Here is a 23,981-nt window from a genome sequence, read left to right as displayed (position 1 = left end):
CATGATAAAGTACTGGGATTATAGGCATATTCAGAACTAATTTTTTCCCCTGCTACTGGGGTTTGAGATCAGGGCCTCACACCTGCTAAGCAGGTGCTCCACCAGTCTTTTTTTGCATTGGGCATTTTTGAGATAGGGTCTCAAAAACTGTTTTCCCAGGCTGGATTTGAACCATGATCCTCCTGATCTTTGCCTCCCAGTAACTATGATTATAGGCATGAGCCACCAGTGCCTGGCACAAATGCTTTTTGATTTTATAATCTGGATAATTTATTGCTTCCTGGCCCCACCGCAGTCCAAAAATACACAATCACTTCAATTTTTGAGATGCCTTGATAAACTTTTATTTGAACTAAACTTATACTTGAGCTATTTGGAATAGCTGTTTTGCTAACCTTCCTCCCCAAATATCAGGTTATGTAGTTTTATCTTTTATCAGCTATTAAACCTTTGTACAAAGCACTTCTCATCATAAGGATAGGCAAGTCACAGGCTTAAGTGCCCTCCTTGCTGATAGACAAGGAGTGCAGATCCAAGAACTATACTAATCCTCATCTTTATTTCTTCTAAATATGCAGACCCTACTTCTATATTGATATTTGCTTTGCCCGCCTTTTGTTCCTTCAAAGTTCTCTTTTCCTAATCACTGAAACAGTAGTACTTAGAATCTCAACTGCTAAGGAAAAGACATTTAGTAGACAGAAGGATAGTTGTACCTGAGTAAGGGAACTTCAAGTTGGGCAGAGATTGCAGAACTCCCCTTGGTTTATGACAGCCTGCTGTATCTTCCACTGGAAGGAAGCTAAGTTGAAAGTCTTAAGTAATTTATACTTTTTACTTCCTAGGGCTTTATTTACAAAGCACTTGCTATTGGTTTCTTTTTTTTTCTTTTCAATATTAAAAAATGTTTTCCCTCTCCTCTATTGTTCTTATTTTTTCATTACCTTTTTCAAATTCCTTTATTGTTCCCCATCTTCTCTTTTCTTCCTTATCCAAGTGTTCCACCTCGCTTAACTGCTTTAGCAATTAAGAGTATTAAATAGGCTAATAAATACATGACATGCTTAGCCATAAAGGAAATGCAAAATGAAACTACACTGAGATTCCACCTCACCCTAGTCACATTGGCAATCATGAAGAAAACAAACAAGGCCAGCAAGGGTGGCTCATGCCTATAATCCTACCTATTTGAGAGGGTGAGATTAGGAGGATTATGGTTTGAGGCCAGTCCAGGCAAGTAGTTCGAAAGACTTCATCTCCAGAATAACCAGAGGAAAAAGGACTGGAGGTATGGCTCAAGTGGTAGAGCACTGCTACATAAGCACAAAGTTCTGAGTTCAAACTCGAGTCCTACCAAAAAAGAAAACAACAAATGCTGGAGAGAATGGATGGGAAAGGGAGAGCAGGAACTTTCTCATATACTGTTAGTAGGATGGTAAACTGGTGTAACCACTATGGAAATCAGTATGGAGGTTCCTCAAAAAACTAAAAATAGACCTAAGTTATGACCTCATCATATCACTCTTGGGCATTTATCTGAAGGAGTATAAATCAATATACAAGAGAGATACCCTCATACCCATGTTTATTACAGCTCTGTTCACAATAGCTAAGGAAAAATGGAATTATGTCATTCACTGGAAAATGGATGGAACTGGAGATCATCATGTTGAGAGAAGCCAAGCTCAAAAAGCCAAGTAGCACATGTCCTCACTTATTTGTGGGACGTAGACCTAAAATGATGACGATGATGATAATGGGATATAAATTTGAAAGGGAAATGGTCTGAGGGAGGAAAGGAAAGGATATTGAGGGGGGAAGAGGATCAAAATACACCATATGTATATGTTCAAAGACAGCATAATGAAACCTTCCAGAAACTTATAAAAAGGGGGATGAGGGGAGGAAATGGGAAAATAATGCTCAAAGTACATAGTACACATGTATGGAATTACCACAATGAAGCCCCTTCATATAAAAAGTGTATACTAATTCAAAATATAATAAAACTATTTTTTTAAAATACCCTTCTTTTGAATAACTAGACATCTTGTAAAGTACAACAGCAAAATGTTCATAGGTACTGCTACTAGAGCTGTGCTTCAAGCCAGCTAATGGCAGTCTATTGCACACAAAATTCTCATTAATTTTCTTATTTACTTTTGAATGTATTGAATGTAATACTTTATAGTTCAGTAAATCCAGATTAAATGACTGTACTTAATTTAAGGTAAATTTAATTGTCAACTTCTGAGGTAAAGGAATATCGAGAAACAAATAAAAATTAGGAATGTATTCAGAAATGTAGCAGCCTAAGGGAAGCAAGTTGCATAGTGGTTAATACACAGATTCAAGGGCCAGACTGCCTATGTTTGAATGAAACTTCATCCCTCATTAGATAGGACATTGGGTACATTTCTTTCTTTTCTTCTCTTCAGTTTCCTCATCTGTAAATGGAAAGAAAATTTTTCCCACACACACAAAGTTGTTACAAAGATTGAATTAATTTATAAAAACCACTTAGCTGTGTGTGGTGGCTCACAGATATGATCCTAGCTACTCAGGAGGCAGACCTTGGGAGAATTATGGTTAGAAGTCAACCTGGGCAAAAAGTTATCGAGATCCCCATCTCAACAGATGGCACACACCTGTGGTCCCAGTTATGCAGGAGGCATAGGTAGAGGATCAAGGCCAAGGCCTACCCCAGGGTCAATATGAAAGACCCTAACTGAAAAATAATGAAGAACCACAGAAAAAGGGAGGGGGTGTGGCTCAAGTGGTAGAGTGCCTGCCTAGCAATCATGAGGCCCTGAGTTCAAACTCCAGTACCACCATCACCAAAATAAAAGCACTAAATCAGTGTCTGAGAATAGTAAGCAAGTAAGCACTACATAGATGTCAGTTACTATTACTCCAAATTATAATAATGAGTAGATCAAGGCCCCCAGAAATATGTTAGTTTTCAGAAGTATGTTTTCTTGGAATGTTTATTATGATTTTTTAAAGGATCTAAAATGTGGTTTGGATTACTCCAAGAAAAAATGTTTGACTTAAAAACTGATTAACTTTTTAAGAAAGAAACCATTCTGTATGACCCAGTACAGAGAGTGAAATTCATTAACAGGAGATGTCTGCTGCCATAAAAACCATTAAAGAAAATCCTGAGTGTGATGTTAAACCCAGCTCTGAAACACATGCTTTACATTATTGTCCTATCAGTTCTCCAGTTCCTGGCATCTGTCACTGAAGCAGAGGGACTCCTCCCCCCTCCCACATTCTTTGTTACTCCTTTTGACTTAGATAAACGACCTTCAAACTAACTATTGGGAAACTTTTTCTAGGCTTTAGTTGTGATTGTTATTTAAAGTGATAGCTGTGAAAGACTGTCAAAATATCTTTAACACTGTGCTTTTCAAAAAGAAAGGATAATTCCCATTGAAAGTAATAGTTGGAAGTAATACTGAGTTGATAATAGAACCCCAGATATAAGAAGGGAAAAGTCTATGAGCTCATGGATGATATTCATTGCCAAGGCAGGGGAGTCTGTTCCAGGCACAAACTGGTTTTGCTTGCTTCATTCTGCTGAGTATAATTCAGTTTCAGCACTGGGGGCAAAGTACACTGGGCAGTGCCCCAGCAGATTACTTTTCCAGCAAGAAAGACTATGGCACGTCTGCTTCTCTACATTAATGGCCAATTCACAGACATCTAATAGTCTGGCTTTCATTGAAGATGTTACTGACTTGACTGTTTATTCTACATGTGCTGCTTCTAAGTAAAGTGTCTGAACAAAACTTTTACCTAATTTTATTTTATTGCCTATACACAAGTTATGGCAGCTTTATCCAAAGTGGAGATTAATGAAACACGTGAATATAAAGTGCAAGTCAGATGCTGGTGGCTCACTCTTGTAATCTTAGCTACTTGGGAAGCTGAGATGGGAAAAACCACTGTTCAATGCCAGCCCAGGCAAATAGTTCTGGAGATTCCATCTCCAAAATAATCACAGCAAAATGGACTGGAGGTGTGGCTCAAGCGATAGAGCACCTGCTTTGCAAGCAGGCTGGGTTTCATACTTCCAAACCCCACTCCCACCAAAAAATAAAGTACAAATTTGCATTTTGAACTGAAAAGCATTTTTCAGAGAAGTTGTAACAAGTTAAAACTTCAGAATTTAATATAGCATAATCTGGTGAAGCAAAAACAGGCTTGGAGTCAGACTGGTGGGTTTGGAGTCCTACCTTGCATGGTTCCTACTCATCTGAAGTTGTGAAAGTTATTTAATCCCTCTAGCCTACGTCTTCAAATATAAAATGGGGACAATATAGACAATAAAACCTTGCAAGAATTCAGTTAGATATATATGTGAAAAGAATGCCTACTTCCTACTAGACAGATAGGAAAAAAAATGTCTCTCCAACATTCTGCGGAATACCTCCCTTCCCCGTAGGGGTGGTGGGAACAGAACACTAAATTTCAGAAAAATGGTCAAGGTTTTCAGTAAAAGAAAAATTCATGTTGAAATGATTATCAATAGAGTACTTCATAGGCAGTGGGGGTTAGGAGTAACCCTCAATCAGTTCAATAATGACCTTGGCTATTAATTCTATGGTAACTAAATCTCGAAGTACAAAACTTGGAGATTTTCTTTATTATAAATAAAAATATTTGTATAGACAGAAAAGAGAGTGAGGGACCTGAAAATTTTGCATCATTCTATGAATAAAAATCCTCCATAAACGATATTTGTACTCAAGTTACTAAGAACTTATGTATGGGAAACCACATCCGCTTTCTCAGAACTTGAACCCCAGGAAAGCCTTCAGGATGGAAACCTAATATGGGAATGGAGGTTGGACCAAGTTAATTCTAGAGGCCATCCAAGACCATCTCCGAAGATGCAAAAATCTACGTGGAGCAGAAGAGGACAAGGGACGTCATGTGGGCCTTCTCCAAGGAAGAGGGAGGAAAGGACAGCAGGAACCAAGGACTTCCCTGGGGGACCCAACGGCCTTCCCACAGTCTCAGGGGCTCACTTCACACCCTTGGAATCAGAACCGTCTGTGCACCAGATAGATAGCTGAGCTTGGCAGCAGCCCATTCCGCCCCGCCGGTGGTCCTGTCCCAGGTTGGCCTCCCCTTCCTGCTGGCCCGGACTGCTCAGCACCAAGGCCACGGAAAAAGCAGCCGGGCTCCAGGAGCCCGGGTGCGGTCACCGACAGGCGTTCCTCCCGCGCCCGCGCGCCGAGGCAGGAAGTGAGCCACGGGAACAGACCGAGCCTCGCCCGGGAGATACGGCTGCTCAGCGCTGGACACTCGGAGGGATACTTCAGGGGTCAATTTTACTAACTACCCCTCTCCAACAAATCTGTTTCTGTCAATCTGTCCAGAAAAATAACGGCGGAGCAGAAAGACACAGTTTAAAAAAAAACAACACAGCATCCAGACTGGTGTGGTGGCGCGCGCCCGTAGTCCCAGAGCTGGGGACCAACCTGGTCAACTACGTGAGACCCCGAGTCTCAAAAACAAACAAAAAAGCCACAGCATCGGACAACCGCGACAGTCCGGAAAGTCTCACTCACCTGTCAGCTTTGGGGGCGGGCACAAGGCCTCCCAAAGTGGAGCGGGGGAGGAAGACGTTGTACGCAAGCGCACGCCGTCTCCCGCCCGCCACGCCCCCTGCATTCCGTCACACGTCACTAGCTCCGCCCACCTCCTACGCCCGCCACGCCCATCGAGCTTCTGCTTCTTCCAGGCCCGCCTCGCCTCACGCTGCGCTGCGCCTCCCAGCCCGCGGCGTCGCTGTACCGGCCTCTGCGCTCCACAAACACTGCCAGCGCACGGGCGAGGGCGGGAGGCGGGGCGGAGCGGTAGGGGGCGGTGTCGCCGCGGTGTAGGGGCAGCTGCGAGCGGTGGTCGCTGCGCGATGGCCGCGTCGGTGTTCTGCTGCCTGCGCTGCTGCAGGGACGGCGGGACGGGCCACATCCCGCTGAAGGAGATGCCGGCCGTGCAGCTGGACACGCAGCACATGGGTAAGGGCACTCCCTTCCCCACACCCAACGGCCCGCGGGGGTCCGGCGCGGCGCGCCGGGGACAAGGCAGGGGTAGGGAGGACCCCGCGCAGCCGTCTGGCCCGCCTCGCCCGATGACGCTGCTTCGACACCCTTTGGTCTCGTGGACCTCGCCGGCCACTGGCGGACTCCACCCGGGGCCAGGTTCTGTGTTCAAGGCTGCGCAGCCGTCCCGGTGGCTGGCGTCGGGAGGGGGTGTATTGACCTCCCCATGTCCTCCTCGCGAACTGTCAGGTGACCCCCGTAGGCTAGGGGAGCGGGGACGCCTCCAACCACAGGAGTCCTCCAGTCGCGCACCTGTCAAGACCCACGCGTTGTCTTGTACCCAGACTGTTTCTGTGCAGCCCTGTGGTCTGTAGGATGAAGCCGGTTTCACTGGAAGTAATTCTCCCTCATCTCCTAAAGCCAAACAGGGCAGATTGCAGAAGCCTAAAGTTGCGTGCCATTCCACCGAAACCTCCCACTGACTCCGTAGTCACTGTTGGAGGCACTGTAATTTCACCTCACTGGCCCCTTCCCCCACCAAGTCAGGCCATTGCAAAATAAAATAGCAGTTTGCTCCTTTGCATCCATGTTTTGTTCCTTTTTCCTGCCAATTAACTTCCCACCTAACATTCTTCCTCTTCCTCTCCATTGCTTCTTTTACCTGCCTATTATTAGTTCTCTTTTTACTTTTCCTCTATATTTCTTTGCTTCAGGAATGTGATCCTAACAGGAGAGATTCCTCAATATTTCGATTAGAGTACTGTCTTTTGTGGATTATTTTATTCTAAATATACTTCTGCACTTCTGATTTTTTTTCCCCTGTATCTGTCATTCTCTAAATGACAGTGCATTGGAATAACAAAGGCAGTTCTTAATACTTATTGAGAAACCCTCTTCTGCCCAGATTCTTTATAATTCTGGAAACACTGCCCATTGTATTTCTGTATTTCCATAGCTCATAGTAAGTGCAATAATTGTTTACCATCTCGTACCTGGGTATTTGCAGTACTTTCAAATCTTCATTGTATCAAGTGTAGTACTCAATACATACATACCTCAGTACATGCATACATAATACAGTAATACATAAATAATAGATCTTGAAATTATTTCTTATCCATCATCATTTATAGAAAGTAGATGCTTGTCCTGTAATTTCCCTCAGAAAATATTACTCATTCACTGAACAGATGTTTATTGACTGACTGTCTGATGGCAGGCATTGTTGTTAGTGCTAAGACTATAGTAAAAGACACCCGTAGGCAGTTCTGGGGTCTTGTGAGCAGACTAGCTCTTTTTCCTGTCTCTGCTGTTAAATTCTTGAATTCCTGCAGTCTGCTTTGTAGTGCATTCTTTTCCTCTTGCTTCTGTCTTCTCTAGAAAGAACTTGTCTGTGGTACTCATATTTTCTTTTTCCAAAGCTGCCCAGCACCTTTCAGGTCCTAAGAGGATGAAGTAGAGTGATACTGTGCCCAAATTTTTTTTTCCTGAGTGGACATTTTTTCTTTAAAAACTTGAAAAATTCAGTCTTCAATCGCAGAGAAGCTTGATTGAGAACCTGAATAAAGTGAAAGAGAGGACAAGGTTGTTGAGTTAGAAGAGCATGTTTCTGGCAAGAGTTGATCTTAAATTGAAAATCTGGGAAGCACACTGAGTAATTATGCATGAATTTGAATATGTGAAAGGTTACACAGGTAACCTAAAGAATGTAATTCCTTGTTATTGTTGTTTTGAGAAGGGAGTCTTATTATGTTGCCAAGGCTAGTCTCTAACTCATGGCTTAAGCCATACTCCTGCCTCAATCTCCAGAGTAGCTAGGACTACAGGTGAGCACTACCATGCCCAGCTTCACCTTTTTTTTAAAGAAAATATATACATTTCATCTAAACGATGCCTCTTTCACAATAATCAGTTATTTTGATGTCCTTGAATTACTTAAAACCATTTTGGAACTCCTCTTTTGGAATTTTCTGTGGTATAGTTTTTGTGAATATCTTCATTTTTTGGTGTGATATCTTTTGATTTTAATTGTGAATTCACTTTCTAGAAACAAAATGCCTTCCAAGGTAGCGACTTTGAAAAGAATGCTACTCATTTAGAAATTTCTAATGTTTCTTAAAACACACTCTGACTATATTTATATGGTGTTTTGGCTGTACTCAAATTTGCCTTGACTTTCCAAGCAGTACCGAGGTTAATAAAACTATGTAAATCACATAGACCCAAATGAAAATGTCTTTGTACTTAGTAAGGAGAACTGGAGTAAGTTTAAAGTGATTCCCTAATAAATCACAAACACCCCAGAATGTTTTCTGAAAGTATTCATTTTTCTGTACAAAACATCTCACTACTGACGGAATGCTTTGGAAGTAAGAAATGATTCTAAAATAAGAGAAGAATATGGTCAAGGTTGTTTCTGTAGTTCCATCTCACAGAGGAGACTATATTGCTTTGAGAGTCTTCTGATACGTCCATTAACTTAGCAACTTAGGATGAAATCCAAGATAATAAGTTATTTATTATAGAAGCTGGTCATTAGAAGGATTTAGTATGTGTGGAGGACCACAGACTATTGCCTGTTAAGAAAAAGAAAATACCATAATCCTTGTACTCCTTCAAAATGTGTTTTCGTAAGGATGTTGCAAACAGTGAAAACTAAAACTCAGAATTGTTTGACCAACAGAGGAAATTTATTAGTTCATGTAACTAAAAAGCACAAAGGCAGCACTGGCTTCAGGAAAGACTCAGTGCTGCCAAGAACTCAAGTTTCTTTTCATGTATTTCCTCTGTCTTCTGCTGATTTCTGAAGGCTAGCCTTCATGACTGCTTGCAGGAGCCCTCTGGGCTGTAGGCTTCCTCATTCAGGTCTAGTAAGAATGAAAGAGCCTCTTTCCCATGGTTCTCTGCAAAAGCCCTGACACTTTCTCTGATTGTTGTTTGTTAGGTCATGTAACTGTTCTTGATTCAATCACTGTAGCCAAGAAATGTGGATTGTACTGATTGACTTAACCCAGGTCAAATGTTGTACCCCTGAAGCCAGAGACTGAGTCAGCTTCCATGGAACTGTTTGATCTCCAGAGGGAAGTCTGTCCCAAAAGGGAAAGCAGATGCTACTTGTCAACTGCAAAGTGCTTAGCACAGCCTATTTATTCTTTCATTACCATGGCAGTTATTTGCAGAGCATTTGCTAGATATCAAACACAACAGGGTCTTGGCCATCAGAGAAGATGCTCTCCATTTGGAACTATTAGAGGTATGTGGAGTAGCTAGATAAAAATTATTTATAAGGTTCTTTCCCAGAATTTGGATCTAATGAATTTTTAAGTTGTGCAATAAGCTGGGCACAGGTGGCTCATGCCTATAATCCTAGCTACTTGGGAGGCTGAGATTGGGAGGATCATGGTTATAGGCCAGCCTGGAGAAATAGTTTGAGAGACCCTATCTCCAAAATAACCAAAGCACAATGGGCTGAAGGTACTGGGGTTTGAATTCAGGACTTCATGCTTGTTTGGCAGACTCCCTACTGCCTGAGCTATGCCTCCAGCCCAAGAGAGTACCTCTTATTTATCACAAATAATTTTTGTTTAAATATCAATTTAAACTTTTGTTTCTGTTCTCTAGTTTTATTCAACCCACACCAGAGGAGTCCTATATAGTTCTAATATCAATACCTGCTCAGCTTACAGACTTTTTTCTTAAACCATCATGGTAGTAATATTGGCCACAGGCTTAGGAGTCACGTGCCTTGTTATTAGAATTATGTTAAATCTCTTCGCATTCTCTGATATACATGCTCTCCCAAGCCAAGATTTAGAAGTGAATTTATAGTGGGGTGACATATCCAGAGATGCTGTTTTTCTTGCTGTTTTAGTTTCAGCTCAAACAAAATTTATAGATTTTGTTTGAGCTGAAACTAAAATTTTTCATGAGAATCACGTGCATTTAGTGATGTTAAAACCTTGTTGAAGTGGGATATTATGGTGCACATCTGTAATTCCATTCACTTAAGAGGCAGGATGATCACAAGTTTGAGGCCAGCCTGGGCCATGTAAAGAGCCACCCCGTCTCAACAACAACGACAGAAATCCTGGAGAGAAGAAGAGGGCCCAAACAATGTATACACATATGAATAAATGTATAAACAGTAAAATTTTTTTTTAAATCCTTCATTTACATATTTGCCATATAATGGACAGTAGTTATCCCTTCTTTGTTTTTTAGGGGGGTTTTGTTTTTTGGTTTTTTTGGTGGTACTGGGGGTTGCACTCAGGGCCTTGAGCTTGCTAGGCAGGTGACTGCCACTTGAGCCACTCTACCAACCTGACATTCAATAATAAAAATTTTAAGATCCTAAAATGAGCATTCTTCAATGTCAGCTGTTTCAGCAGGGTATACGTGTTCTGTTCCATGTTGTGCACTCTTCAGCTCTTGACTAATATATTTAGTATAGTGCCTTGTACTTAGTATGCACTTAGCTGGGTTTTAGTAAACTCATCTGGATAGAATTGAAAATTGCACCAATTTACTAAATCTTCTTTTAAGTGTTTATGGCTTAGCTTAAATTAAGAGATTTACTTAATCATCAAATTTGTTTATTGGTTAAAAATTAAAGGAATTAGTCTATTTCTACCTTACAAGTCTTTTAAATATTCAGTATACTTCAGAGTTACTGTATTTTATTTGAGACAGCTTTATTAAATAAGACTCACATCTTTAAATGAATATTTTATATGAATGTTCTTTTTAAAAATTCAGTGAATTAAATGTTTAAAATAATTTATCAGTATCACTATATTTCACAGTACTCATAGCATCCCTATTCTTCATGGAATAAGCATTAGAGATAAATTAACCATAATTACTAGATATGAAATATAAAACTTTATACTGTGTCTTCTTTCTTTTTAGGAACAGATGTTGTCATTGTAAAAAATGGAAGAAGAATATGTGGAACAGGAGGCTGTTTAGCTAGTGCACCTTTACATCAAAACAAAAGCTACTTTGAATTCAAAATCCAGTCCACAGGTTAGTGTGATGGCACTTTACTATTAAACTTCCTAATTTAGAATATGTGAAAAATATTCAACAGATAATTTTTTTAAAAGTCAGAAACTCTTAGAAGGCCTGAGCTTCCACTATTGTTTGTGATCCTGGTTAAATTAGTCAATTTTGTTAAATTCGGTTGTTTTCTCTTCTATGAAGTGGGGATTATAGGAGCTGCCCTTTCTGCCTCACAGGCCATATGTATATATGCCTTACATATATATATATATGAAAGTGCTTTAATTCTGTGAGAGTATTATTATTTTCACCTCCTAATCACTCTCATGGCTTTCCTCCTTGGGAGGATAAAGTATACCACCAAATTATTTAGGAGGCCAAATGGTAAAGCCAAGACATGCAATTTTCTAACACTCTCAATCCAGAAAAATTAATACACTGGCAACATGGTCTTCAGATCTTTTTCCATGTGTAAGCGTTCTCCTGATTTTTAATAAAAACTGAGAAGGAAGTGATTTGTGAGAAAATGTAGAGCTCTAGGTATTCTGCTTGGGTAGTTAAGAGAAAGCTACTGTTGGGAGTGTAGCTCAGTGGCAGAGCACTTGCCTAACATGTTCAAGGCCCTGGGTTCAATCCCCAGCACCATGAGAGCGAGCGAGAGAGAGAATAGCTGCTCATTTCAAAAGTCAGCTTAGACCAAAAGGTTTTAGACTCATCAACTTAAAGTATTGGGGAAGAAAATGATTTTATGCCTTATGGTTAATTTTCTCTTCTTCATGGTATTGATATAAACGTGTATTATTTTTTACTCATTGTAAGTTTAAAAACTAAAGACAGTAATCTCCCACATCTCAGCTGTACATCTTGAAAGAACTCCAGACCATGTAAATTCAATGTTGTTTTTCTTTTTTGTGGTGGTGATCAAACCCAGGGCCTTGTGCATGTTAGGCAAACTCTCAACCACAGGGTATACAAGATGCCTTGTACACAGAACCTCGACTTTGTGGCACTAGTGCCAAGGTAAAAGGAATCTGTGAACAATGAGGGAAGTTTTCTAATAACAAGGGTATTGAATTTTAAAAAATACAGTATTTTAGAGAGATTAAAGAAAGTGTAGAAATTTTAAGATTTTTAATTGTGGTCTTCTCTTTCTTATAATTTAAAAAATATGAAAACAGCTAGTTTTTAATTGTTCAAAGGGTTTTTTCCCCCTAAGTTGACACAAAAGGCTAAAAATCTTAAAATCTTTTTAAAAAAGAGCAATGAAAATAGCTAGCATTTTTAAATACTTAGTGCGTGCTTTACTAACCCAATTTTTTGAATGCTTACACTATTCCAAGTGCTTTGTTTGGTTTATCTTGTGTCTTTTCCTAACCTGTGAAGTTAGTACTATTAGACTCCACAAATGAAACAGAGAAAGGTTAAATACTTTGTCCAAGATAACATAGCTAAGTCATGATAACCTCAGCAATACAACTCCAGGGCCCCACTGGCTTATCTCATAGACTGCACTTAATCTGTAGAAAACATCATGCACTTTGCAACCTACTTTTAAAAGATTTTCTAAAAGATTAAGTAGGTTAGTAATAATATGCTTATAAAATATTTTATACTCCCTTTAAAAATAGCTCCTTTATGTTTATATTCTTCAGATTTGCAGGGCATTTAAACTATTTTATTCTTAGGAATCTGGGGTATTGGTGTTGCAACTCAGAAGGTTAACCTGAATCAGATTCCTCTTGGCCGAGACATGCACAGTCTGGTGATGAGAAATGATGGAGCCCTGTACCACAACAATGAAGAGAAAAACAGGCTGCCAGCAAACAGCCTTCCACAGGAGGGAGATGTGGTGGTGAGTGTCCTGGGGGGTTGCTGTCTGCTGTCAACATGGTTATTAAACTGGAGCTGCTTTGAGTAGACATGGTTTTGCCTGGAAGTTTGTGGTTTAGATTCGAAAGTCCTAGGGTTGGATTAAATGAGGTGGTGCAGTTTCTAGAGAGAACACCTGGTGTAGATGCCACTGCCTCACCTTACTGCTCTGTCCCTTCCAGAGCTGCCCACAGCCCAGGACATTAGAGAGAGTCTTACTCATACACAGGAGGATTAGTGGCATGTTGACATATTCTATTTTTGTCACATCAGAGAAAACTTGACCTTGTGATTTTAAAAGTTTACTGACCTCATAGTAGGAAATGTTAGGGTATTTTTGAGGTTAGAGAACTCTTAAGAGAGAATTTTCACATTTAGAATTTGTTGTGAAGATCTGCTAGAAAATTACAACATATTATCAAAGGATTGGTCTTCATTAAACTTAATCCTAAGGCTTGATTGTAGAAAAGTAAGAATAACATGTTAAGACTTCGCTTTTATTTCCAATAGGACAAGTAACTCTTTACCAAAGCCATATATTGAAAATATAACCCAAAGATTCCTTTCTCTTCCCCAGGTACTTTCCCTCATCCCATATCCAAGTCTAAGAACCCTGTCTATAGAGTCCAGGCTATTAGCTATTGATTGGGAACAGAGTTATTGAGTCTTGTTTAGCCAAGTTGCCCTTGTCTTTCTGACTCTGGTACCAAGGTAAAAGAAATCTGTGAACAATGAGGGAAAGTTTCTAATAATAAAATGACACAGGAAAGACAAATCCAGCATATTGAATTAAAGAAAGATACAGTATTTTAGAGATCATGAAGAAAGGTGTAGGGATTTTAAGATTTTTAATGATGGTCTGATCTCTTTACTGTAACTTAAAAAATATGAAGAACAGTTCGTTTTTAATTGTTCAAAGTTTTCCCCCTAAACTGGCTAAAGGAGACCAAAGTCATTAACTATATTTAAAATCTGCTGTTCCCTGTCTTTTTTGTTTTAATAGTTGGTTCTGTGTTTGTAGATCATTGCCAGATGTCCATAATATGACATTTTATTCAGATATTTTCTTAAGAGGATCTTGAAGTCAGGTTGAGGCAGTCAACCTATTTATACTAAAATATGAAACGTTTTTCTTTGTTGATATACTGATCTTCTATGTGTTATTCTCATCTTCCTATCTCATCTTATTCACTGAGACAAATTGACAGATCTAAGAACACCATTTTTAGTCTGTCAGCATTATTAAATTAGGCTTTGAGTTTTCATGCCAATTCTGATAAAAGAACTAAAAAATATGAAATACACGTGAACAAATTTTGCCACATTGTTGACTGTGGCATAGGGAAAGGAGAATGAATTACAAGACAGGAAAAATATTGTCATGTGTATTTTTATATCATTATGGTAGAGTCAAAGTCAGTTTCTAGATCATATAAAGAGCAAATTAGTCTAGAAAATACTTGAACTAAACTCAGCCAGGGTGATAAGGGCTCTTACATCCTTCCTCATTTCTGTCTGGTTTGGGGTTTTGCTGTTATGCTGGAGGCTGGGGTTTAAAACTTGCTTGCTTATAATAGAGTACGCTGCCACTGGGTGATAAAGGATTGCAACCTAATTTTTCTGAACTTCTAGATTTCCTGTAGTCCCACAAAGACAGTAACACTTTCTTTTTTATATAACTATGTTTCTGGTTTTTTTTTTTTAATTAAAACAGACGTCTTTCTTAAACGAACTAATTAATCCCAGGCATTGGTTAGCTTTTTTATATTTAAATAGATAAGCTAAAATGAAACAAAGGCAATCTATATACTGTTTAATATAACCCTAGCTTTGCTAAAATTTGAGGAGCATCTGTTACAGCACTTAACACATTGACTTTTCTGGGTCTTTTATTGTTTTTCCTGAAAAGGGAGGGAGTTAAGGTGAGGTACTCTATCTGTAAAATCTTTTTCTACCTCCAAAAGGTAGAACAATTGATCCACATTGAAAAATCCCCGAAGTGGTTTGCTACTTGGTCTGCCATGATTTATTTATCAACTGAAAGATCTCTGTTGTCTCTTCTTTTCTTAAATGTTGCTAGAGATCAAACCTAGGACCTTACGCATGCTAGGCAAGTGCTCTTCTACTGAGCTACATCCCTAGTGCATGGTATCTATTCTTCATTCTTCAAAGAAAAGATCTCTTTATGTCATCAGTTAGTAAAGTAACTACAGGTTGAGTATCTATTATCTAAAATACTTGGGGGTTTTTTGATGTTGAAATATTTACATATTCAACATATTACATATTTACATAGGGATGGGACCTAGTGTAAACATGAAATTCATTTATGCTTCATTTATACCTTATAAACATAGCCTGAAAGTAATTTGTACTATTTATTTGTTTGTTTATGTATTTATTGGTGGTACTGGTTTTTTTAACTCAGAGCTTATAAAGCAGGTACTCTACCACTTAAGCCACACCTCCAGTCTACTTTGATCTGGATGAGATCTACTCAGACTAGCTTTGAACTGTGATCCTCCCAAACTCTCAGGTAGCTAGGATTACAGGTGTGAGCCACCAGTGCCAGTTTATATAGAATATGTTTAGTGTGCCTGTGTTTTTACTGTGACCCATCATATGAGGTCAGCTATGGAACTTTCCACTTGTGGTACTGTGTTGGCCCTCAGAAAGTTCCAGGTTTTGGAGCATTTCAGATTTCAGATCAAGGAATCTCCACTTGTATTGTATAAGGTTTTAAAGAAAAGTTGTATGGTGTGGTGATTTAGAACAAGTATTATGAAGCCAACCTGCATAGGTTTAAGTCTCAATTTGGCCACTTACTAACTGGACAGCCTTCATAAATTACTTAACCTTTCTGTGCTTCAGCTACCTCATCTGTAAAACAGATAATAACTATCTTGTGAGCATTATATGAGTTAATACAAAGTGCCTAGGATAGTGCTTGGTTCATAATATGGGCTGTCTTAAGTGTTTTCTACCATTTTAAATAATTGCTATTATTACTAATTATGATTTTTACTATCAATAGTGTATAAAGTAATACATTTTTATTCCATTGTTTATTTTAAATTTTAAGATATTCTACTTTTTAATTTGATACAAACTACCAATCATATTTTATTATAAATACTAGTTTTGCCTTGGTAATATACTTGACATATTTCAGAGTAAAGAGAATGTATGATTTCTGGGCTGAGTATATGGCTCAAGTGGTAGAATGCCTGCCTAGCAAGCATAAGACCTGAGTTCAAACCCTAATACGGCCTCTCCAAAATGTATGATTTCTTCTTGGAAATGAGTTATATAAAATCATGTCTTCATAACTTTAAAACAATGACGGGTAGTAAGTCCACGGGTGAAAACTTCAGCCCCCTGCTCTTAAGATCAAATTCTATAGAAAGAGCAGTTTCCTTTATGAGTTTAAAAAGTCTGCTCATAAGATGCAACATTCATATCATCTTAACATTCAAAGTGTAAAATCCAGACTAGCTACATATAATTCTAGAATTTCAACTGTTGTCTTTGTTTGAAGTCCTGTGTGGACCATGAGATTTTTACCTGACCTGTTCCTTCCCCTACATCATCACTATTAGGTTTTTGTCTCAGTTCAAGTGGAATTCTAGCAAGTTGTCAATCTGTAATGGAAAACTACTATAATCATATGCTTAGTTTTTTGTTCTCCCGTGTTTCCCAGTCAGCTTCTGGCTATTCGTGTTTTTATGGAACATTTGTGTTTTCATCCTTTTAAATTTTTTCTCTCCTTCATAGGGTATTACATATGACCATGTAGAATTGAATGTGTATCTGAATGGGAAAAACATGCATTGTCCAGCATCAGGTATACGAGGGACAGTGTATCCAGTTGTGTATGGTAAGCTAAAGCATTTCTCATATATTATTAGATGTGTGTTAACTTTTGTTTTACATGTGTGTGTGTGTATGTGTATTTTTTTTTAAGTGCTGGGGATTGAGTCCAGGACCTCATACATGCTCTACCGCTGAGCTACATCCCCAGCCTAATTTGTTTTTTTGGATTTTTTTTTTTTTTTTGAGACAGGGTATAACTAAATAGACCAGGCTAGTCTCAAACTCACAATCATCCTGCCTCAGCCTCCCAAGTACTGGGATTATAGATATGTTCACCACACCTGGATCACTAGCCTGAAGTTTATAACTGTCATTCCTAAGTTTGCATAAATTGTTAATAAGGACCTTTTTATCTAGAATGTACTCAGTAGACTATTACACTGCCTTTGCAATATTAAGGATAATATTTATTTTTTATATATTGAAAAAGTTTGCTAGATATAATTATTGTACTTAAATATGCAAATAACAATTTCCCTTTTTAAATCATGTAGTCCTATGTTCTACAAAGTTCCAAAAAACTTTATTGAATTACAAAGCTTTCTCTGCCAGTTAATAGAAAGGATTAGAAGATCAGGAAATGTAATTATAAAGAATATTTTGGAACTCAAGATGGAAATTATATGTGGTTTGAATTTTTATTACCTTTTAAAATGACCTAAATATTAGAACTCTTCTGAGAGAAATTGTGACTTAGAATATTTCATATTAATTGTTTTGCTTTTGATAGCCAGGTATGAATAAATCCTGCCATTTCTGTACAGGTTTGTCCCTAAGAATGGGGTTGCTTAGGGGACAACTTTGTGCCCCTTAGATAATTTTTATTATAGAAAATTCAAACATATACAGAAGAGAAAATTACAATGAAACCTCAGGTACCCATCACCCAGCTTCAAGCAATTATCAACTTGTAGCCAATCGAGGTTCCTTTACCCCCAACAATTCTCCTGTTCTTTGCCTCACCTTCTTTGATTATTTTGAGGCAAATGCCAGACATTAAATTTTATATTTGGCTCTAGAATATTAATGTCTCTTATCTTTTTTTCAAAAACATAACCACAATGCCTTTATCACTCTGTTCTCTCATTGTTTATGTTACCAACTTTAAACAAACAAATGTATGGTTTTTCCACCTATGGTTTTAGTAAGTTTAAAATATTTTCTTGGGTGGGCGCAGTGTGTCATACCTATAATCCAACGAGATAGAAATCAGGAGGATTGCATTTCAAGGCCAGCCTGGACAAGAAAAGCTAGTGAGTGAGACCCAATCTCAACAAATAAGCTGGGTGCACACCCGTCATGCCAGCTATGTGGGAGGACATAGGTAGGAGGATCATGGTCGGCCACTGGCCTCTGGCAAAAACAGGAGACCCTACCTGAAAAATAATTAAAGCAACAAGGGCTAGCTCTCAAGTGAGAGCACCTGCCAAGCAACCGTGAGGCTTCGAGTCCAAACCCCAGTGCCCCTCACCAAATTTTTTTTCTTATTTAATTACTTTTTAAGTTATTAGATTTAGGTCATAATAAAAACTATTAATTTTCTTTGTGTTACCTTAGTATAAAGATAGCAATGTTAATGATGATGGACTGGTATGTCAGAAAAGTATGTAATAATAAAGATAAACATTTAATAACATAATCAAAGCTGTGATTTACTTTTAAAAAAATTTTTTGAGGGTGCCCGGCTAGCTCAGTCGGTAGAGCATGAGACTCTTAAAAAATTTTTTTGATGGGACTAGGGTTTAAACACAGGCTTTCTCTTGCAAAGCAGGCACTCTGTCACCTGAGCCACACATCCAGTCCGTTTTGCTCTGGTTAATTTGGAGATGGGATTGTAACAAACTGTTTCCCCAGGCTGGCCTTGAACCACAATCCTCCTGATCTCAGCCTCCCTAGTTGCTAGGGATTACAAGTGTGAGGCAGTAGTTAGTTAGTTAAGAATAACTTTTCAATGATTTTTTACCTTCTGTGTCTTTTCATGTAAAGTTGTGATTTTAAATTCAGTTTAGGTTAGTGTTCTTGTATACGGGGTAAGCCTAAAAGCAATCTCTTTATATACTTAAATAGATGGAAATGTACCTTGTTAGTTTAAATAGCTTAGCCTGAGAAATGAAATAAATATCAGTAGCATGACAGAGTTACATATGCAAGTGTACCAAATAAAACTATTCAGAATTGCCCCTTTAATTCAGCATTATGAATATTTTTAATGAAGCAAAGTTACAGATAGTAAACTATATGTAATAAAGTATATTTCATAAATTGAATTTGATAAATCAATCCAATTAAACCAAAAAAAGGTTTTTGGCAGTACTGGGGTACTGGAACTCAGGGCCTCATGCTTGCTACACAGGCACTGTACAAGTTGAATCACTCCACCAGCCCTAAACCAAATATTTTAATAACCTCATTTTATCTAAAATAAAAATAACCAAATCCTTTACCCTTTGTTCTCCATCTCATCCCTAATCCTAGAATAATCCAGTAACTAATTCTCTCAGATTTCTTTTTTCAGTATTGGGGTTTGCACCCAGGGCCTCATACTTGCTAGGCAGGTGCTCTACCACTTGAGCCATTCCACCAGCCCTTTTTGCTTTAATTACTTATCAGATAGGGCCTCACGTTTTTGCCCAGGACTGGTCTTGGACCGTGATCCTTCTACCTATGCTACCTGTATTATTGGGATTACAAATGTACACCACTATGCTCAATTTGTTTGTTGAGATGGGTATTATTAACTTTCTGCTGAGGCTGACCTCAAACTGTAATCCTTCTGATCTCTGCCTCCCAAGTAGCTAGGTTTACAGGTATGTGCCACCACACCCAACCATACCCAGCCTCTCTCTGTTCTTAAACTCAACCTATGAAGGTAGAAAAAAAATGCTTGACACTGAAGAAGTATTATTATAACATCACAACCTCCAGGAGCGGGGAGATGTAGCTCAGTGATAGACTAAACCTGGTATGCATGAGGCCTTTGGTTAAATCCCCAGCACTGCAAAACACACACACACACACACACACACACACACACACACACACACACATAAAAAAACAAACAAACAAAAAATCAAGTCACAACTTGCAGCTTAATTCAAACTCTCAATAGTTTCTGGCAGTTTTTTTTACTTCTGTGCATATTCCAGACCTTCACCTCATTCTTGAATCCCCTACTTATTCTGCCCTAAGGCCTCTACTTTATAAAGAAACAGCTTATCAGTAGTGAGCTCACTCCAGCTTCCTTCCCTTCCTTTCTAAAGATTTTTGGGATCAACTCCAGTCTTCCATCCACATTCAAAACTGTCTGTGGTCTGGATTTTAACTCCTCAATGCTAAGACTTCACTTTGTCAGCTCTTTCATCTGAATCTCATGTCATCAAGCTCTCTCTTCAGTGTTCATAGCATTCTGAGTCTTTCCCTCCCCAACCTTGTACTCTTCGTGTTCACACTTCTCTCTGTGGCCTCACTTCTTGTGGAAGAGCCTACATCCTCTGCCTGTATTGCTATTGTTCATGTTGTCTGCAGTCTGGTCTGCCTGCCACTACCACCACCTTATTAAAACCACCCTTCTTAAAATCACTGATGACTTCATGAACTCAGTTATTTTCTGAAATATAAAATCTATAGTAATGTACATTAAACATATATATGTACATTTAACAACCAGGCATTGTTGGCTCACTCCTGTAATCTTAGCTACTTGGGAGGCAATTGGAGAATCATCCTTCCACGCCAGTCTGGGCAAAAAGTTAGCAAGTCCCCATCTCAAACAATAAGAAGTTGGGTATGATAATGTGTGCCTGATAACCCAACTACTCCCAGCTAGGAGGGAAACACAAACAGGAGGATCCTGGTCCAGGTCATTCTGCGTATAAGTTCGAGGTATAAATGCAAGACCTTATTCAAAAAATAACTAAAGCAAAAAGGGCTGGAGGTATGGCTTAAGTGGTAAAGCACCTGCCTAGCAAGTGTGAGACTGTGAATTCAAATCCTAGTACCAACAACAACAACAACAAAAACTTGTAAAGTGAACATCCAAGCCATTGCTACTTAGGTGAAGAAATACACACAGAACATTTTCAGCAGCCCAGGCTGCAGCCCCTGCCACAGCTGTATTCCTGTCTCATAGGCTAATCACTGATTGATATTAGTGCCAGTGATTCACTTGCTTTGCTTTATGGTGGTATTTTACTTTGTTTTGTCATTACTGTGGTCAAGATAATGAGCATATTGATCACACCAAAAGTGTCCTCCTGCCCCTCGTAGTCCTTCCTGCTCATCCCTCCCCCTCAGCCCCAACCAGGCAGCCATGGATCTGCTTTCTCTCACTATAGATCCACTGGCATTTTCTTAAGTATTATGTAAACAGTATCCTGCAGTTTGTCCTCTTTTCTGTCTGGCTTATTTCACTCAGCATACTTACTTAAACTTCATCCATGTTATTGCATATATCAGTAATTCATTCATTTTCATTACTTAGTAGTAGAGCTCATTGTGAGGACATATCACAATCTGTTTATTTCTTCATCAGTTAGTAGATACTAGGGTTGTTTCTAGTTTTGAGCCATTGTAAGTTAAGCTGCTATGAACATTTGTGTATGTATTTATATGGATATACACATTCATTTCTCTTGAGTAAATGCTGGTATAAACACGTAAAAGAAGTTAAATAAAGCCTGTAGTCTAATTTACAGTAGTAGACCAATGTCACTTTCCTGGTTTGGATGTAGCACTACATATATGTGTAAGATGTTACCACTGTGATAAGTTGGGTGAAGGGTACATAGAACTCCTTGTATTTTTGCAACTTCCCATGAATCAATACTTGTTTCAAAATAAAACATAATTGTATAAAACTGAGAAAATACAGATAGGCGAATTAAAAAATTCAAATTACCCATTTTCATATCATCTACAGATGATGATTTATATGTCAGAGATGGGGTCTTAACCATGTTGCCTAGGCTGGTCTCTAACTCCTGTGCTCAAGAGATGCTTCCACCTCAGCCTCCCAAGTAGCTGAGACTGTAAGCATGTGCCACCAAACCTGGTTTAGGATAATTATTAGTAATGTTTTTATTTATAACGTTCCAGTATTTTTAATAGATTTTGTTTTTCATTGTGGCTGGTTTTACCCAAAAGATTTTATAACTTGGATCGAATGTATTTTTTTTCTTTATTAATATCATGGTATTAGGAAAAGTTTACTTTAATTTTTGGTGGTGCTGGAGTTGGAGCCCAAGACCTCACACTCACTAAGCAGGTGCTCTAGCCCTGAGCTACATCCTCACTCTGAAAACAATTTCTTTTGGGAGGGATGGATCAAAGGGTAGAGCGCCTGCTTTATAAACAAGAGCCCTGAGTTCAAACCCCAGTCCCACAAAAAAAAAAAAGACAGTTTATAGTTAAATATTCATTCAAATTTCATTCTAAATCATTTTCTTTCTTTTTCTATCCTCTAGTTGATGACAGTGCAATTTTGGATTGCCAGTTCAGTGAATTTTATCATACTCCTCCACCAGGTTTTGAAAAAATATTATTTGAACAGCAGATCTTCTGAATGTAGTTGTTTTCGAAACGTGTACTTCTGCACTGTTACAAATGTTTACCATTTAATAAAGCTTTATCTGACTTATAGATGAAAATATATTCTTAAAAAATTTGCTTGTTAATATTGTTTAAGGAACCAAGGTATTCAGTAAACCACCCAGAAATTGTGATTTAAAATAACTTATGCTTTGTGAAATGAAAATCAGCATTTTGGGCAATTTATTTAATTCTTATTTAAATAAATATAACTATGGGTTGATTAACAGTATTACATGGTAACATGTAAATAAATATTTAAAGGGAATCTTTCTTATATAAAATAATTGTTTTGATAGAGATGTAGAGTTGGATTTTTTTTTGTCACTCATAGACATCATTAACTATTTTAGTCTCCAGTTCAATAATTTTGTGTTTCCTGTTTTTTTTTATATATGATATAACAAAGCAACAGAAATATATATTGGCAATTTCAGTTTTGGTGACCTATTTACTGTATTAATGTACAACTTTTCTTAAATTGCTTATTTTTTTGTATTATATCACTGCTTTTGATTTGCATTGTGAAAAAAGATACACTTTAATAATCATCAGAGTATTTTGAAGACCATCCTGCTGCGTTACTTCAGTACCAGAGTAAGTGTGGTTGGTTGCTGATGTAGTGTACTTTGGCAGACATATCCAAGAGTATGATTATTTAAATTTTAATGAGAGGATTCTTTTAAGGACTTTATTAAAATATGTGTTTTCTGTACAAAATAATAAAGTAATAGTAATTAAGGAATATTCAGTACTATATTAAATATTTTTCCTGTTTATTAATTATACTGTGAATTCACTTCACCGTCTATTATTTTTGAAGTTTAGAGACAAGTGAGTCCTCTCCATAACCCTGATCCTTTGGTCAGTTTTCAGTGGAAGTCCTTGTCCTTTAGTTAATACCCTACTGACCCAGCTAATCACATCTCCAGGTACATTTGAAAGAGATGCCCACAATGAATACCTGTCACTGCTTTTATCAAGAAACAGTATAGTATGTTGACTAGAGAAGCATGGGTGTTGGAATTTGAAAGAGATGTGAATTGTAGTTGTGTTTCCTGATCCACTTAAGTGAGCTCCTCACTGCCTTAGAATCCCAGGCTCCCCTGCTTATAAAAGGGATAATCATATTGGCTTGTTAAGGTTCTATAACTAATTGATAAGGTATCATATAACTAACATGATAAGACATAAAACACCTTAATTATCATAGGCACTGAATAAATGCCGTTTCCTGACTATAGTGAAGCAGTGGTTTTCCAAGTGTGCCTCGGGCCAGCAGCAGTATCCCTGGAAGCTTGTTAGCATAATGTATGCTCTCAGGCCCAATCGGCAACTGGTGGAGGTGGCACCAGGAATGTATATGAACAAGCACTCAGTAAATCCAATACCCGCTAAGGTTTGACAACCACTACACAGAAGAGAATTCTTTGAGAGGATCTCCTGCTAGAAATTTTGTAAGGATTTAAGACAAACTATCTTTGCCTCATAAAGCGAGAGAATACTATACAATGCTAATTTATGATTGGGTAGACAAAAATGTGACTGTGCTTTGAAAACATATACTTGAGTAACATACTTGTATAAACCCCCAAC

The 23,981-nt window shown here is 38.2% G+C and overlaps 2 protein-coding genes across 10 annotated transcripts in view; one reads left to right on the top strand and one right to left on the bottom strand.

Moving 5' to 3' along the window:
- Positions 1-5,678, bottom strand: part of Trim13 (tripartite motif containing 13) — a 56,570-nt gene extending 50,892 nt beyond the window's left edge. For 3 of the 5 annotated variants that reach the window (XM_074043436.1, XM_074043437.1, XM_074043438.1), the window contains exon 1: positions 5,583-5,676. The gene's annotated coding sequence lies outside the window, so the exon portion shown is untranslated. Of the gene's footprint in view, positions 1-5,582 lie in introns of all 5 variants that reach the window. The other 2 variants (XM_074043435.1, XM_074043439.1) reach the window with 2 other exon arrangements.
- Positions 1-23,171, top strand: part of Spryd7 (SPRY domain containing 7) — a 173,073-nt gene extending 149,902 nt beyond the window's left edge. For 3 of the 5 annotated variants that reach the window (XM_074043443.1, XM_074043441.1, XM_074043442.1), the window contains 4 exons: positions 10,965-11,081; positions 12,743-12,909; positions 16,701-16,803; positions 22,262-23,171. In XM_074043443.1, coding sequence (XP_073899544.1) covers positions 10,965-11,081; positions 12,743-12,909; positions 16,701-16,803; positions 22,262-22,359 — 485 coding nt within the window. In that variant the 3' untranslated portion in view covers positions 22,360-23,171. Of the gene's footprint in view, positions 1-5,775; positions 6,033-10,964; positions 11,082-12,742; positions 12,910-16,700; positions 16,804-22,261 lie in introns of those variants that run through there. The other 2 variants (XM_020186333.2, XM_074043444.1) reach the window with 2 other exon arrangements.
- The last annotated feature ends 810 nt before the right edge of the window (positions 23,172-23,981 follow it).

Source organism: Castor canadensis, chromosome 10 (genome assembly GCF_047511655.1).
Source record: "Castor canadensis chromosome 10, mCasCan1.hap1v2, whole genome shotgun sequence".
NCBI lineage: Eukaryota > Metazoa > Chordata > Mammalia > Rodentia > Castoridae > Castor > Castor canadensis.
Note: the sequence above shows the minus strand (reverse complement) of the source record. Positions and strands in the feature narration are given on the sequence as shown.